General features: G+C 40.6%; 2 protein-coding genes across 11 annotated transcripts in view; one reads left to right on the top strand and one right to left on the bottom strand.

The window, feature by feature from the left end:
• Positions 1 to 1875, top strand: part of EDNRA (endothelin receptor type A) — a 68001-nt gene extending 66126 nt beyond the window's left edge. For 2 of the 3 annotated variants that reach the window (XM_021100476.2, XM_021100475.2), the window contains exon 8: positions 151 to 1875. In XM_021100476.2, coding sequence (XP_020956135.1) covers positions 151 to 291 — 141 coding nt within the window. In that variant the 3' untranslated portion in view covers positions 292 to 1875. 3 annotated transcript variants of the gene reach the window in all.
• LOC110262145 (uncharacterized) overlaps positions 1 to 17278 on the bottom strand; it is a 601789-nt gene that overhangs the window by 529323 nt on the left and 55188 nt on the right. For 4 of the 8 annotated variants that reach the window (XR_014812832.1, XR_014812834.1, XR_014812838.1 and 1 more), the window contains one exon: positions 17058 to 17203. The exons of the other annotated variants lie outside the window; for them this stretch is intronic. The gene's annotated coding sequence lies outside the window, so the exon portion shown is untranslated. The remainder of the gene's footprint in view (positions 1 to 17057; positions 17204 to 17278) is intronic. 8 annotated transcript variants of the gene reach the window in all.

Here is a 17278-nt window from a genome sequence, read left to right as displayed (position 1 = left end):
CGTTGCTGTGGCCATGGCGTAAGCTGGTAACTGCAGCTCAAATTTCAACCCCTAGCCTGGGAACTTACATACGCTGCAGGTGCGGCCCTAAAAAGAAAAAGAGCATCAGCTGAGGTGCCCGTCTTAACGAGAGTCTGTTCCTTCTCCCAGTCTTGCCTCTGCTGCTGCTGTTACCAGTCCAAAAGTCTGATGACCTCAGTCCCCATGAATGGAACAAGCATCCAGTGGAAGAACCATGAACAAAACAACCATAACACTGAGAGGAGCAGCCACAAGGACAGTATAAACTAAATCTCTAAAGGAACATTCATCCATGTACATCAAACCTTATTGGAGGGGAAAAAAAAATCACACAGCAACTGTGTCTCTGGAAATCTCTCCTTCCATCCTTCTCCCATGATCAGTCCCAGCTTCAGAAAAATACTTTCCAAAACAATGAAGGTTGACTGGCTTATACCTACAAATTCAACAAATCTTATTACTTCTTTGATGTATCTAATTTACATACTCTGCATGTTATATTCAGCCCTAAAACAATGGTGATGGTGGATGTCAGCAAGGGGAAGGGAGATTACTCTGTTAAACCAGAAGATTATTTACTACCGTTGCATGAAAATAGAGTTTTTGAGTACATGGCTAGCTTTACATGGTGGTTCTGTAGAATGTTCAGTAAGAACTGGTCACCATGAAAAGCTTGGAAATTATGACAAGGTTTACTATTTTTTAAAGTAATTTTGGTTCTTTGGCCAAACACAGTGTGGCTTTAGGTCTCCTTTATTTGAAATGTCATTTAGTGCCAGTATTTTTTAACTGCATAGTAGCCTCAAAATGATCATTTGAGCTTATTTATACATATTATATCCCCCAAAAAGAAGTAAAATAGAATTCAGGTAAGCAATGATGTTAATGTATTTAATGTCAGTTGCTTATTTTTAAAAAAATAAATTCTCAAGCTGCAATAAATACAAGAACTTAAATCACAGGCTGATATCCACATATGGCAGTTTAATAGCTGCTATTCAAAACATTTTTAAGAAACTCTATTCTCTTTTTTAATGGTGTTTCATTACAGATCTTGTGCATATTTTTATGTTAAGTTTTAAAATAATTCTTGAATAAAATAGTTCTATTTTTCACAAGCCTTTTTTTTGGCTACACCCATGACATGTGGAAGTTCCCAGGCTGGGGGTCATATCCAAGCTGCAGCTGCGACCTACACCACAGCTGCAGCAATGCCAGATCCTTAACCCACTGTGCCACAGCAGGAACTCCACAAGCCCAATTTTTTCAGTGGAAGCATTTTCTGTAAAATCAATACTATCTACTAAATTAAATGCATGTGTCATTTAAGTATGCCTAAGACTTTCAGTGCAATGCACAACACAACCAGGAGAAAAGGATTGAGTATTTTTAGAAGATTTGGAAATTTCCACTGAGGTTTTCTTTTTTGGTAATGATAAGATGTGTATGTATATATGTATACATATATATACATATACACATATCACCTTATATTCTCTTTATTTTTTCATATTCTCTTGATTGCTTTTAAAATGTTAACTGGCAGTAAGACTTTTTTTGGTCATTCCCTTTTCCACAAAGGAATTTAGGAAATATAATGTCAAAGCGGCCAGCCAAGTTTATCATGTCAGCGAAATGTAATTATCCCCAGATGCCACCATGAACTTAAGGTTCTTCACTCCTCTGGGTTTCCAGGATGAACCTAAACACCTCCCCCACCCCCACTCCTCACGTGGTCACCATTTCAAAAGGCCCACAGTGACTTCTGCTGGGCATTTTCCACGATGTTTACAGACTGTGAGTACAGCAGAATCTTTTACTGTGTGTATATAAATATATATATAAACAACTGTACATTTCTTTTAGCCAGTTTTTCTGTGATTGTCTCTGTGTTGGTGCGTGTGGTATATGCATGCTGTGGCTGGTGTGTGTGGACTTAAAAGTGACCTGATATTTCCGCCCTGTAGTTGTGCCAAAGCACACACCCTAAGTGGAATCTAAGTGCTGGTTCCTGACGACCACCGGCCTCAGTCAGTTTTACTCTGTCTCTGTTAATAAATTTTGTGACCATGTTACCAGTACAAACGGCATATTGGAGGCAGCACAGAAAGGGACAAGCAATGGGTTGGCAACGGGGTTTTGTTTGGTTGGTTTGTTGGCTGGCTGGTTTGAAAAAAGCAGTATTTGGTGTTGTGTTTTTCCCTGTGCCGGAGCAAAAGTCATTAAAGTTGGAGGTCTTATCTTGTCCCAGTCCTCAACTCAGCATGGTGATGAGACTGACACATGGGCAGATGTTTCTAACAGACGTCACCGGAAAGACCACAGACGATAAACTAGCGTAGCTGATTCCTTGGGCTGGATTTTAGCACAGCCACGTATACCAGGTTTCAGACATCCAGCTGCAGGGCTCCTGTATGGCTTAGCAGTTGAATCCCATTACTCCACTGCTATATCATATGCAGTGATATATACCTACAATAGAAGCCATGGGTACACACCATTTTGTTTTAGGCAGTTGTCTTTTGTTTTAAAGATGCTTTGTCTCTTGCATATGAAAAATGCATTTTACAAGCTCAGAAAGTCAGGAACCACACAGGCTTCCATGTGCATTCTGTTTATGGAGCAGTAAGTAACTGTGGTTGCCTAGTAGGATTTTCAGTTTCTACCTTTATCATATCTTTCTAAGTTAGTCTGTAGAAATGAGCCAGAAGCTAAGGCCCTGCACTGGTAGTGGCCCCTAAGTATAAAATAAAAGTTTGCAGAAGCCTTGTAAGTGTCTCTTCATTTGTACATAGGTCTATCTAGAATATGTTTGTTCCACAATGCCTGTGGCAAACCTCTCCCTAGGAACAGCCAGGAGAGCAGTTTTACTTTCAAACAGATACTTCCTTACTGTGCTTGATTCTCAACCAGCCAACCAGTGAGAGCAGATCCCCTTTACTCAGTTGCCTGGCTCAAATGCTCATCTCTTCCAGAAATGCCTCACAGACACACACCCAGAAATAACATCTGACTAACTATCTGGGTGTTCCTTAGCCAAGCCAAGTTACACAGAAAACTAGCCATCAGAACGCAATTAAAGACAGCTCCATCCTTTGAGTTGTCAGGACAAAAACCTTGAGGTCATTTCCTACTTTCTCTCACAACTCATACCCAACACCTCAATAAATCCTGACAGCCCCGTCTTCAGAATATCTCCAGAACCTGACCTCTTCTCTCTCTTTACCTCCATCTCCTTCGACTCGGCCACCATCACCTCCTGCCAGGATAATTGCAGTCAGACTGTCCTGCTTACTTGTTTCCATATTTGGAGACACTGTACTCTAACTGGAGCCTACCTCTCAACTCCCATAAGCGGTCCAAAGGTATTCACTTTTCCAAGCTAGACTGACCAGCACCCTTTGGGGAGTTTTCTAATAACAGCTAAAGTAAGAACTCTTTCCTTCCCCACTGTGACAAGCCTGGGAGGTCATGAACCTGGGGGGTACTGGCCACTGAAGAAGGTCAGTCTAGAATGTAACAAAGATGAAAAAGAGTGTTTAACTCCCTGGTTTGAGTTTTCCCTGATGTTTTTCCATGGCTTGAGTAAGAAAACTAACACATTAACCTTGGTGCCCATGCTAGCTAAATTTGGTTTTCTGTTGCTTACAATACACATATTCTAAGAACAACCCATCTAAGTTATTTTGATTTATCTTTTCTTGTTGTCCTTGTTTAATATACCATGTGTTTTATAGTAGTTTTAGGTTTACAAAAAAAAATTGATTGGCAGAGTTCCCATTGTGGCTCAGGGGGTTAAGAACCCTATTAGTATCCAAGAGGATGCGGGTTCCATCCAAGGCCAAGGATCAAACCCGCATCCTCATGGATACTAGCAAGCAAAAGAAGGGTTAAGGATCTGTGATGCTACAAATGCAGGGTAGGTCTCAGATGTGACTCGGGTCCATTGTTGCTGCGGCTGTTGTGTAGGCCAGCAACTACATTCCAATTCGACCCCTAATGTGGGAACTTCCATATGCCACAGGAGCAGCCCTTAAAAAAAAAAAAAAAAAAAAAAACTGATTGGAAGGTCCACAGAGTTCCATATCCTCTCTTGTCCTCCCTTCCTCATATACAGTTCCCTCTATTATCTATCCCTTGTATTAGTGTGATATATCTGATCACCCAATATTGATACACTATTATTAACTGAAGTCCACAGTTCCCATTAGGGTTCACTCTGTGTTGTACATTCAATAGGTTTTGACAAATAGAGAGTGACATGCTTCCACCACCATAATATCAGAACAGCTTCAATGCTCTAAAAATCCCCTGTGCTCCACCTTTCCTTCCCTCCTCCCCTCCCTCTTGATTTATCTTTTCACTCAACACAGATGTTGCAAACACCCCCCATAGTACACTGTGCTGGTTGCTGGGAACAAGAAACCAGATGTATAAATAAACACATGTACCAAAGTGCTTAGTGGTGAGTCAGTAGCCGTCCGCCTCAGGGACACGAATGGCACAAAGACAGAAGCAGTCAAAATCCTTTAGACTTCAGCAGATGACATCACTGAGCACTGTGTGAGGGCTCTTGCTTCTACACTTATTTTACCATGTAAAACTGAGTCGCTGCTAGGAGAATGGCATTATAAGACGCAATATAGCTTTGTCTTTGCATTAGGAGCTTTTGAAAAGTCTGTAAGTACATGTTATTCTCTATCCCAAAATAAACCTACCCAGGAAATTCTAAATTATTACAATTTGAAACAAATTGGAGATTAAGCCCAGGAAATAGCCAAGACAAATGTGAATCTTTCCCTAGTCTATTACCTCTATTGTCTCTTTTAATCATTATTATTAGTCCATGATAGCATTTTAAACACTACATATGTGCAGAGTGAAGAAAATGCACTGTCAGTCTTTCTGAACCTCTCCAGGCCAGAAATTCTGATTCCTTCGTAACATAACCTAGCACAGTACTGCATTTATTGATTTTCTCCATACTTCAAACAAGCAACTTTAAATCAAAGCGCAAGTCTACCATATGCAGTTGATTGTTTCTGAAATTCCAATGGAAGCTTCACATTGAAAAACCCCAGTAGTTTTTAATGATCCTACACTGAGGAGCTTCTACCACACCCTCCCTCTAAGTAATAACAAAGACAAACCAGTGTCTATGTTTGGTCAGCACCGATACTCTGACATTTTTGTTTCTGAAACTGAAAGGAGATAGGCCACAGTTGTTAGAATGGGGGATAATCAAGAACTAGAAATAACATTGTAACTGCAAAGCCAACTTTCCCCTGAAGCACACTAGGAGAGTTCACTTTTTCGTTTTAGGGCTGCAACCGCTGCATATGGAAGTTCCCAGGCTAGGGGTCAAAGCAGAGCCACTACGCCACAGCCACAGCAATGCAGCATCACAGCTGTGTCGGCAACCTATACCACAGCTCAGGGCAACACCAGATCCTTGACCCTCTGAGCAAGGCCAGGTATTGAACCTGTGTCTTCATGGATACCAGCTGGGTTCGTTACCACTGCAACACAATAGGAAATCCTCAAGTTCATTTTTGATGTGATGAAGCCAGACGTCCTAATGTTTGATGGTTTCCTAAGCTTTTAGCATTGATATTATTCCGTAGATTCTGCGTTTCTTCCTGGGAGGTAATAAATTAGTAACAGCAATGCCAGCCTAGATAGAATCAGAAGAGTCATGGAATCTTCCTAAGGGAATGTAGAGAATTCCACAGATTTTTCCTTTTGGGTCCTAAACCACAGTCCTCCTACCTAATTCATGTACTTGGAACTGATCATCTTTTATCTGAATTTGATTCTATGACAGTGGATGCAGTTGCTGACTTGGTGTTGTGTGACACATTTGCCCCAGATGAGAGAGAGGAACGGATGTTGCCCAGACTACACCATTGCACGTGATCAGCCAAATCTCAGGCCCCAGGCACCTACAGGGCACAGCCTGTTGCACTCCATTTACACAAGTTTTTACAGGATAAGCCATTTCTCCATGAACTATAATCTCTCTATTTCTCTCAGTGTGACAACTGGGATTAGCTTGAGTTAAATTCTTGTGCTTTTAAGATACCCTGAAATGAGAAACTCTACTAAGCATGATCACGTAAAGGGGACAATATGTGCCTTTTTAGGTTCTTCCGGGCAAACGTTCATGCATAATGAAAATTTGATCTCCTAGGTCCAGTCTTTATTTTATGCAAACTAATGGGGCGAGGCCTGGATCACTCTCTCTCAATCAAGACCCTGTTGGGAGGGATGGGATTCTGCTGAGCAGCTTAGGCCAAGAAGGGCCAACTCCTGGAGCTAAAGTGGGGGAGCAGGGAAGAAGGAGGGGGAGGGACTTCCCAAAGGAAAACCCACTTGGCTTTAGAAAGGGGAGAGGAGAAGAGCCGCACCACTTCCTTTCTCCACCTTTATAGCTATATCCTACTCCTCCTTATTTTCTGCTGCCTTCTCACTTTTTTAAGTCAGTTGATGCCTCATTTTTTATTATTATTTTTAAAACATAATTTAACTGATGTGCCTCTCCCAAGGAGCTACCACATGAAGGTTTAGGTCATTTATGAAGCTGGAAATCAATGCAAGAGGCAACAAGACTAGTCAGATGCAGGCTGGGAAGTGCAGATAGCAAGTATAGACTACTCCTTCAAGGAATTTACTGGTAAGAACAGTAGGATGGCAGTTGAAGAAGGCAACACCAAAGGGAAGAGTTTTATCTCTTCAACAGAAAGACAACCTCAAGATTTTTAAGACAGAAGAATTGAGATCAGTGATAGGAAGAGATCATGGATGGATGGGGGAAAAAAGAAGATAATTGGGAGTTCCCTGGTGGCTCATCAGGTTAAGGACTCGGCATTGTCACTGCTGTGATAAGGGTCACTGCTGTGGCACAGGTTCAGTCACTGGCCCAGGAACTCCCACACACCACAGGCACAGCCAAAAAAAGAGAAGATAACTGATGGATCAAGCTCCCAGAGGAGATGAGAGGAGATGAAAATGGCAGTGAGGATGCTTCCTCACTGACTGATCCACAGCATCTGTTTCTTCAGGCATGTGATTCCCTATGAACTTCTACTCACAACTGTCCTTTGTTTGTATTAAGGACAAGAGCAGGGCCTGTTTGAACTACAGGTAGAAGAGTGTCATTTTTACGCCATACCTTCAGGAACATCCTGGAAAGATACCCACCCAAGGGCACTGTCTGAATGAACTCTTCAGCCAGGTCAGCTCCTTGCTAGAGGGTCTCAGGGAAGACTGACCTTTAGCCAGGGTCAGAGGGTCTCACCCGCTCTCAGGGCTATTTGTAGGTACCCACAGGAACCACAACTGTATGACTTTTCTACTATGAACATGTGTTGCTCTATAATCAGCATATATGTATAAGGACAGAAAATTATTTTTGAGTTTGGATGATAATAGTGTGAGCCTTCTTCAATTTAACAATTGGTTATTGAATGAGGGTTCTTCAGAGAAATAGAACCAATGGAATATGCAGTTACATATGAGAGATTTATTACAGGAACTGGTTTGCATGATTATGTGGGGCCAAGTTCCATAGTCGCCATCTTTAAGCTGAAGAACCAGGAAAGCCAGTTGGATAACCCAGTCCAAGCGCAAAGCCCCTAGAATCAGGGGGTGGGTGCATAAATCCTAGTCTGAATCTGAAGGCCTGAGTACCGGGGGCTCCAATGTTTGACAGCGGAAGCTGGATGACTCAGCTCAAGCAGAGGGAGCAAATTCACCATTTGCTCACCCCTTCCACAGGGACTCTCACAGACTCAACCAGAATAATGTTCTCCCAACTCTCTGAGCCTTCCTTAGCCCAGTCAAGCAGAAATGAAATTAACACATAAAATTATTCATCATGGTTATACAATAAACACCCAAGATCAATCATTTCATTACGTCCTGTCTTAGGGAATCTCAGGGAAAATAAATTTTTTCTATAAGCTAGAGATGCCAACTATCCATATAACTGTGCCTTAAAGCCTCTATTTTTTCAAATGTCTCCTAATCTCAAAGCTGCTGCCCACTGAAGCGTCTTTCTCAGTCTTCCAACCCTATCGGTCAGCAGAGCTGGTGGAGATGAGCCCTGCCGTCTAACCCGTTTACCTTCCCTTTCTCTGTGTATCCATGGAGAATCTATAAAATGGTAGACAATTTCCTACTTCCTCTCCCTCCACTGAGCACTCCATTTCCAAAGTTCATCAGGTAGAAGAGAGCCTGAGTGCAGTACCTCCTCCACGGAGTTAACCCTCTGTTTCTCAGATCCCACATCATCTGCAGATATTTGGCAACTGCATCATAAATTGCACAATTCCTTGGGAAGAACCACACAATGTTGTCATCATCCCAGCATCCCAGGGTCTTTTTCAATCAAAAAATAGGCGAGTCCTGGGAACTTCACATTCTACTGAACCAGGAATTAGTTCAGGAAAAATAATGGCGTAACTTCTGACCCTGTGGGGATCACTCATCATTCCACCAGGTGATCCCAATACTCCAGGGATCGCTGTGTGGTTACACTTGAGCATTCTCATCTAAAATTTATGCTGCGTGACGTAGGCTCTTACAAGCTCTTGCCTCTGTTGTTTACATAGTATGCAACAAGAAAAAGGATGTCATTTGGATTTCAATCTCAATGTTACTTCCTCAGAGAGACTGTTCCTAACCACACAATGTGAATTAGTCACCCACTTACTCTATCGTTTTATTGTTTTAATTCTCTGCACAGCACATGTTGCTAAATATTTTTCCTGCTCATTTAAGTTTGTCTGCCATCCTTTTCACCAGATAAAGAATCTGATCTATTCTGTTTATTATAATATCCCCAGTGCCTGGAATAATTCTGAATGTTCCATAATAAGCACCCAGTATGTATATGTTAAATGAATTAAAACTAGGTGAAACAATAAAAAATAGCTATAGGAGTTCCCTAGTGGTTCAAGGGTTAAGGATCCAGTGTTGTCACTGCTGTGGTGTGGGTTTGATCCCTGGCCCAGGAACATGTCATGGGCATAGCAAAAAAAAAAACTAGGAGGCCACTTCTGGGGAGAAGATTTTTGAGCTATAACCTACGTAATATCAGTTAGATAAGAGTATGAGGGTTTGAGTATTACATTGGCCTGAATATTTTTATTTTGCTGTGAGACTATTCTTGTGAACAAAGGGTTTTATAACTGTTGAGGAATAAACCAAAAAAATTATGGACTTTGCCTGAGATTTCAACAGAACAGGTATAGGACTAAATCTACAGAGTAGGTTTAAAAGAGGTAATTGGAGAAATTCCTTTCAATGCCTCCAGAACATTTTCCTTTGTAGTACTATAGAATTTTTCTTTTCTTTTCTTTTCTTTTTTTTTTTTTTCTGGATCCTAAAGCTCCTTTCACAATAACGGTTGAGTCACCTGAGGGGAAGGAATGGCAGATACCTCGCAGAACAAAAGTCCACAGTAGAGGAGTTCTGGTTGTGGCTGAGTGGTAACGAACCCGACTAGGATCCATGAGGATGAAGGTTTGATCCCTGGCCTCACTCAATGGGTTAAGGATCTGGCATTGCCGTGAGCTGTGGTGTAGGTCACAGACGGGGCTGAGATCCTGCGTTGCTGTGGCTGTGGTGTAGGCCAGCAGCTCCAGCTCCGATTCGACCTCTAGCCTGGGAACTTCCATATGGCACATGTGCGGCCCTAAAAACCAAAATAAAATAAAATAAGTCCACAGTGGAAGACATGATGACAGAAGCATTCACCAGAGTGGGAAGCACACACGCTCTTCTACTGAGCACTGGGCACTGGGAAAGCACATCCCACCCGGGTTCCTTAGGGTTCTTTAGACTGTTTCCTACTCCTCCCCCTCCACTGAGTGCTCTGTTTCCAAAGTTCATCAGGCAGAAGGGAGGCTGAGTTGAGTACCCAAACTCCTCAGGTTTAGCCAGTTGAGGGGTTGGTTGACTGTGGAGACAGAAAGCAGACCAGGAGAGATAGGATGGAAGCCCCGGGATGGTGGGTCATGCCCTGTGTAGAAAAAGGCCCCTGTGCACTGCAGTCCTATTGCGAACGCAGAAGCAGACCACCTCACAGAGTGTCTGCTGGCCTAAACCAATGCAGGCGTGTGCAGCTAAAGAGAAACAGGCATGAGTTACTAGAGAGAGGGAACTGTACTAACTATCCCCAAGTCTCTCAAACTTTCCTCTGTAGTCCAGGAAGGACAAAGAAGTTCCCACTTGCTCCCAAATAAGATCATGGAAGCCAGCCAGGAGCCAAGACCAGAGAGCTTGCCCTTGGGTCACTGGAGAGAGAATGATGGGATGACACTGAAGGCCACAGGTTAGAAAGTGGGGCCCAGAGAGCCAGTGGAGGATAAAGCTGGGCATTTCAGCAGTGGATGCAGGAGGACAGAAGTCACTCACTGTGGAGGGAGGCCATATCTCACCTGGTGATCAACAGGAAAACAAGAGAATTGCACCACTTGGGCAAGGAACTCTTCCCCAAAACTGTGAAGATATGAAGATTTTGCATTTCCATCTTGGGCATAAGGAGCAGGAAGGGAAACTCTTCAGAAGAGAAACAGCTCTGGGAAGCAGTTTGCATTTTAAATTGCCTGAAAATGATTATACATGCACCCATAAAATGAAACTACTAAACTGGAATAGGTTAAAGTATCTTCTAATTATAAGCTTTAAAAAATGATCTCCTATAATCATCAGCAATTTCAGTAGCTACAGAAGAAGAGGGAGTCAGGTATAGAAGTATAGAAGCTAATGGGAGTTCCACATGGGTTCAATCCCTGGCCCGGGAACTTCCACATGCTGTGGGCACAGCCAAAAAAAAAAAAAAAAAAAGAAAGAAAGAAAGAAAAGAAATACAGAAGCCAAACTTGTCACTTGTCACATAGTCACTTCAGATTGATTCTGCTTTGCCCATACCCTGTATATATAGTGCAATTGCCTATTTCTAACACTTCAGTTTGAGATTCTCAAGCATGCTAGGTTCAATCCACAAACCTCCTCACTGGCTGTCCAAGGACTCCTTTGAAGGCAGAGGTAGGGTACAAATAAGAAAGCAGCTTCTTCTATGTGCACTAGAGTCAAAGAGAGGAGACTCAGTTGGGCTTTGCCTCCATACCCACAGTGGCTGTATGACTTACTGCATGACACATGAAACTTGCCATATGAAATTCCCAATAAAGATCAGGCCCATCAGTGGCATAACCTTGACCTTCTCTGGCGGTGACCCCTCTCTCCAAGTCCTTGTGTTCACCTCCACACTCTCACATACAGTTCTCTCCCTTCCTCAGCCTCTCTCAATTAACCTATGCCCCTCTTTTCCTGTTGCCACCACAGAAAATGTTCTACTTTCTCTTTTTCTAACACAGTTGTTATTAGTGGCTTATTGGTAGTGCCCATGATCATCCATAATTAAACCTGTGTCCCAAAGCATCAGTTCCTTTTTTTTTTTTCAGGAGCGGGAAGAACTTCCTCTAGAAACATTTCCAGATCTCCCATTCCTGGAAGGGAAGAGAGCTGTGAAGGTGGGTAGTGAATGTGTGAGCAACCCTTGCTTCTTCACTTCCTACCTTCACTTCTTCAGTGGACAAGGTCACCCACACATTCACTACCTACCTTCCTCCCATCCCCAAGAAGACAAATGGCTTCTACTAATGCTAAAAAGAAAGGACAAACCAATGTGGTGTAGCAGATTAAGAATCTGACTGGAGTTCCTGTCGTGGCGCAGTGGTTAACAAATCCGACTAGGAACCATGAGGTTGCAGGTTCAATCCCTGCCCTTGCTCAGTGGGTTAAGGACCTGGTGTTGCTGTGAGCTGTGGTGTAGGTTGCAGAAGAGGCTTGGATCCTACGTTGCTGTGGCTCTGGCTTAGGCCGGCGGCTACAGCTCTGATTAGACCCCTTGCCTGGGAACCTCCATATGCCGCAGGAGCAGCCCTAGAAAAGGCAAAAAGAAAAAAAAAAAAAAAAAAGAATCTGACTGCCTCAGCTCAGGGTGCTGAGGAGGCATGCAGAAAAACAGAGGCTCCAACACAGTTGAGCGGCAAAGAGACTTCCCAGAGTGAGAGTGAAGAGAAATCCCAGGACGAGAGCTGAGCAGCAGATGAGCAACCGGTCTAGATGGGAGCAGGAAGACAGAAAGCTCTCAAAAGGAGGCCTTATCTCTAGAGGAAAAAGAATTAGCAGATTATCTAATATTGCCCAAAGTATGATATTGCTCCACTGGGGTAATCATAGAAGGGAGCGTGTGTGTGTGTGTGTGTGTGTGTGTGTGTGTGTGTGTGTGTGTAGACAGAGAGAAAGAGAGACAGGGACAGAGACAGAGAGACTGATTGGAGGTAAGACTTCATTTACCCTGAAAAGAAGCCAAAAATAATCTGTAAAACTGACAAATCCAGGGAAATTGCAGTACAACTACGTTGTTCAAAAACATGGAGATAAATGCTACTAGAAACAGTTAAAAAGTTTTATGGAGCAGGGGGCTTCCTTTCTTCATTATTAGCTATGGTGTATTAAAGGAGGTCAAAAATTCTCTGACACTCTTCCTGTGCAAGGGTGGAATCTATTTTGCCTCCCCATGAATGAATTTGGGCCAGCCCATGGCTGCTTCCCCATAATGTACCAATGGACATGATGTTCTGTCATTTCTAGTCCTAGCTCTTGAGAGGATTAGAAGCTTCCACTGTGACTCACAGACATAGAGAACAGACTATGGTTGACAAGGGGTAGGGAGTGGGAGGGACTGGGAGTTAGGAGTTAGTAGGTGCAAACTATTATATTTAGAATAGATAAGCAATGTGATCCTACTGTACAGCACAGGGAACTAGATCCAGTCTCTTGGGATAGACCATGACAGAAGACAATATAAGAAAAGGAATGTACATATATATGTATGACTAGGTCACTTGGTTGTACGGTAGAATTGGGACAATACTGTAAATCAACTATACTTTAATTTAAAAAAAGTAAAACAGTTGAACTATCACCAGAAAAAAAAGGTAAATATGGTATGGTCTGTGTATTTAGTACTAATATTTTAAATGTACATGTTTATTGTACATTTAAATTTAAATGTACATGTATAATTTTCATAAAAATAGATATTAATTTAAAACAGTTCTATCTGAATAAGCTCAATGAATTGTGTTGTGTCAATGTCATAGTTTTGATATTGTGCTCTAGATATATGAGATGTTACCATTGGTGGAGACAGAGAGAAGGGCATATAAGATTTCATTCTATAATTTCTTACAACTACACGAGACTCTACAATTACCTAAAAATGAAAAGTTAAAAAAAAAACTTGAAGAGTTGAATATTTGTGTCTTGTAGTAGTACATATTTTTAACAAAAAAGGCATCTTACTTTCCATATTATCCTACATTTTCCCATTTAATATATTTTGTACCTACTTCCAAGACAGCCCTTAAACATCTAGCTTATTAATTTCAATGACTGAATAATAGTCAACTGTATAGATTTACTATAATTTATTTATCTAGAACCTTACTGATAGATATTTAGGTTGTTCCCTTTCTAGACACTATGTATTCTAACATATCAGAATTTTAAGTTCATTTGAGTCATAAAATCAGAGGCTGGGCAATATGGCAATATTCCCCCTACTCTCAACAGAAGGAACTTATTTCTACCATTCTTATGATAATTCCTTTCCTGTCTTTATAACTTCCATAAGCAATTGTAGAATTATTAATCCTTCTTTTAAACCCAGGAAGTATGCATATATATGAATAGTTAACTCAGCTTCTGGATAGCAGACTGCAATTCAAACTGCTGGATGTCAGAAAAACAAAACAAAACAAAACAAACAATAATTAAAACTCAAAGCTCCAGCTCTGAGTCACCCCATCTGAAGAGTTTCAGGAAAAAAAAAAAAAATGAAACCAGTAAAGAATACAGACATATAAGAAGAAGAAAAAAACACCTAATCTTGAAAACTAGGTTTCAAATCTTAATGCTTCCAATACCCATTCTCTCAAAGTAATTATTTAATCTGATTAGTATGTTTTACCTTAATGATATCATTAACATCAAAGGAAGAAGCAAAAAGATAAATAGATACACCCATGGATTTCTGAGCCAGAATAAGTCATGCTGCCTTCTAAAGACTCTGTGCTTTTAAGAAAGTGCATCTGAAATATATTATTTACTGGTCCATTCAACAAATATTTAAATGTCTAAGAGTGTACCAGGAGCAGACAAAGGCAGCTATTGCCCTGGAGGTGCTTTTACATCAGGTGAGGGACAATGAATTAAATAGACAAGTATAAACAATATGGCTGTGAACTTAAAAAAAAAAAAGCATGGGGTTATGCAAGAGAGTACTCAAGGATTTTTATGAAGGAAATTAATAAAATCATAAAGTAGGAAAAGGCATCAGAGTTTCCATTGTGGCTCAGTGGGTTAAGAACCCAATATAGTGTCCATAAGGATGCGGGTTGGATCCCTGGCCTCATTCAGTGGGTTAGGGATCTGGCATTGTCATTGCAGAAGCTTAGGTCACTGCTGTGACAACTGGTTCAATCCCTGGCCTGGGAATTTCCACATGCCATAGTCATGGCCAAAAAAAACAAAAGCAAAAAACGAACCACAAAAAGAAGACAAAAAAGTGTCTCTGTTTGCAGATGTATAATTTTATGTATAGAAAATCCTAAAGACTTCACCAAAAAATGTTAGAACTGATAAATGAATCAGTAAAATTGTAGGATACAAAATTGACACATGGAAATTGGTTTTGTTTCCATACACTAACAATAAAAAGAAATAAACAATCCTATTCACAATATTATCAAAAATAATAAAATACTTAGAAATAAATTGAATTAAGGAGGTAAAAGAGCTATACACTGAAAACTGTAAGATATTGATGAAAGAAATTGATAGAGAATACACAAATAAACAGAAAGATATCCCATGTTCATGGATCAGAAGAATTAATATTGTTAAAATGTCCAGGAGTTCCTATTGTGGGTCAGTGGAAATAAATCTGACCAGCATCCATGAGAACACAATTTAGGTCCCTGGCCTTGCTCAGTCATTTAAGGATCCAGTATTGCCATGAGCTATGGTGTAGGTCACAAAGGCAGCTCAGATCTGGTGCTGCTGTGGCTGTGGTGTTTGCCAGCAGCTACAGCTCTGATTTGACTCCTAGCCTGGGAACCTCCATGCCAAAGGTGCAGCCCTAAAAAGGAAAAAAAAAAAGTTTCAACTAAAAAAAATAAATTAAAATGCCCACACTAATGAAAGCCATCCCTAGATTCAATGTAATCCCTATTAAAATCACAGTGGAGAGTTATCATGGCTCAGCAGTTAACAAGCCTGACTAGCATCCACTAGGATGAAGGTTCGATCCCTGGCCTCACTAAATGGGTTAAGGATCTGACATTGTGGTGAGCTGTAGTGTATGTTACAGACAAGGCTCAGGATCTGGCATTGCTATGGCTGTGGTGTAGGCCGGTAATACAGCTCTGATTGGACCCTAGCCTGGGAACCTCCATATCCCATGGGTGTGGCTCTAAAAAGACACATAAACTAATATAAAATAAAATAGAACAAATAATCCTAAAATTTGTATGGAACCACAAAAAAACTCCAAATAGCCAAAGCAAAATACTGAGAAAGAGGAATAAAGCTGGAGGCATCAAATGTCCTGGTTTAAAACTATATTACAAAGCTGTAGTAATTAAAAACAGCATGGTACTGGCATGAAAATACACACATAGACCAATGGAACAAAATAGAGGACCCAGAAATAAATTTTCACATATATGGTCAACTAATACTTGACAAGGAAGTCAAAAATACTCAAGAAGGAAAAGATAGCCCCTTCAACAAATGATTCTGGGAAAACTGGATATTCACAAACGAAAGAAAAAAACTGAACTCCTATCTTACACTGCTCACAAAAATTAACTTTAGATGGATTAAAGACGTAAACATAACACTTGAAAACCCATAAAAATCTTAGAAGAAAACATAAGGAAAACCTCCTTGACATTGGTCTTAGCAAAGACTTCCAGATATAATTTCAAAAGCACAAGCAACAAAAGCAAAAGTAAACAAGTAGGACGACATCAAATTTAAAAACTTATTACAGCAAAAGAAAGCACTAACAAAATAAAAAGGCAACCTACCAAATGGGAGAATATTTTTGTAAATCATGTATCTGTTAAGGAGTTAGATATATAATATATAAGGAACTGATACAACTCAATATCCAAATCAAATGATCCTATTAAAAATTGGGCAGAAGACTTGAATAAACATTTTCCCAAAGAAGACATACTAATGGCCAATTAGGAAAATAATATATCCACAGTGAGCTACTACCTCACACTTAGAGATGTGAGGTGTTAGATTGGTCATCATCAAAGTACAGGGGCTTGATGTGGGACCTCAGTTCCCAGACCAGGGATTGAATACAGGCTGGAGCAGAGAAAGTGCTGAATCCTAACTGGTAGATCATCAAGAAATTCCTGATTTTAGTTATTTATTTTTTTGATGATGATTTTCCCCTTATTTAATGCTTTTGTAAATTATATTTTCTATTATTTTGGAACTTTGAGAAAAAGAGGAAATAGGTGTCCATCTGAACCAAAATCTGGCTTCTTTGAATGACAAATGTTGAAGTAATCAGAAATACGTGCGTAGTAAACTGATTTTAAAACCATCCAATCCCCTATACTTTGTTAACCTTAGTAACAGCCACCAGCTTAAGTCAAACACTAAAATAATATGGGGAGAGACGTGTGAATTTCTCCTTAATTTTTTTTTCATTATATCTTACATGAACTCATTTTTAAAACACCCTTTGATATCAGTTGAGTGATCAGTCTTCCAAGTTGGTGGAATTTCCCACTGTACAAACAAATGCTTTACCAGGATATTCAACTATTTCTAAGGTCCATTTTTCTTTAGTCAAAAAATGTGGTTTATATAGGGGGAGATAAAGGAATGCTATAAATCTAAGCAGGAAAAAGGAGTTTTCCGATTTTACTTACATTTCTTGCTTTCTGTCAGCACATCTTCATAAACTCCAACCCCATCAAAAGACAAAAGGTTCAGAGTTTCCTGTGGCCTAGCAGTTAAAGGATCCAGCATTATCACTGCTGTGGTTTAGGTCACTGCTCTGGCATGGGTTTGATCCCTGGCCCACCAAAAAAAAAAAGACAAAAGAGGTTTACATGATATTTTATTACCTGGTAAAGTCTTTCAATGAGAC

This window comes from Sus scrofa, chromosome 8, assembly GCF_054392235.1.
Source record: "Sus scrofa isolate SSC_HxYL_T2T_F1_AM1 chromosome 8, Sscrofa_HxYL_maternal_Yorkshire_Landrace_v2.0, whole genome shotgun sequence".
NCBI lineage: Eukaryota > Metazoa > Chordata > Mammalia > Artiodactyla > Suidae > Sus > Sus scrofa.
This window is presented reverse-complemented; position numbering and strand designations above follow the sequence as displayed.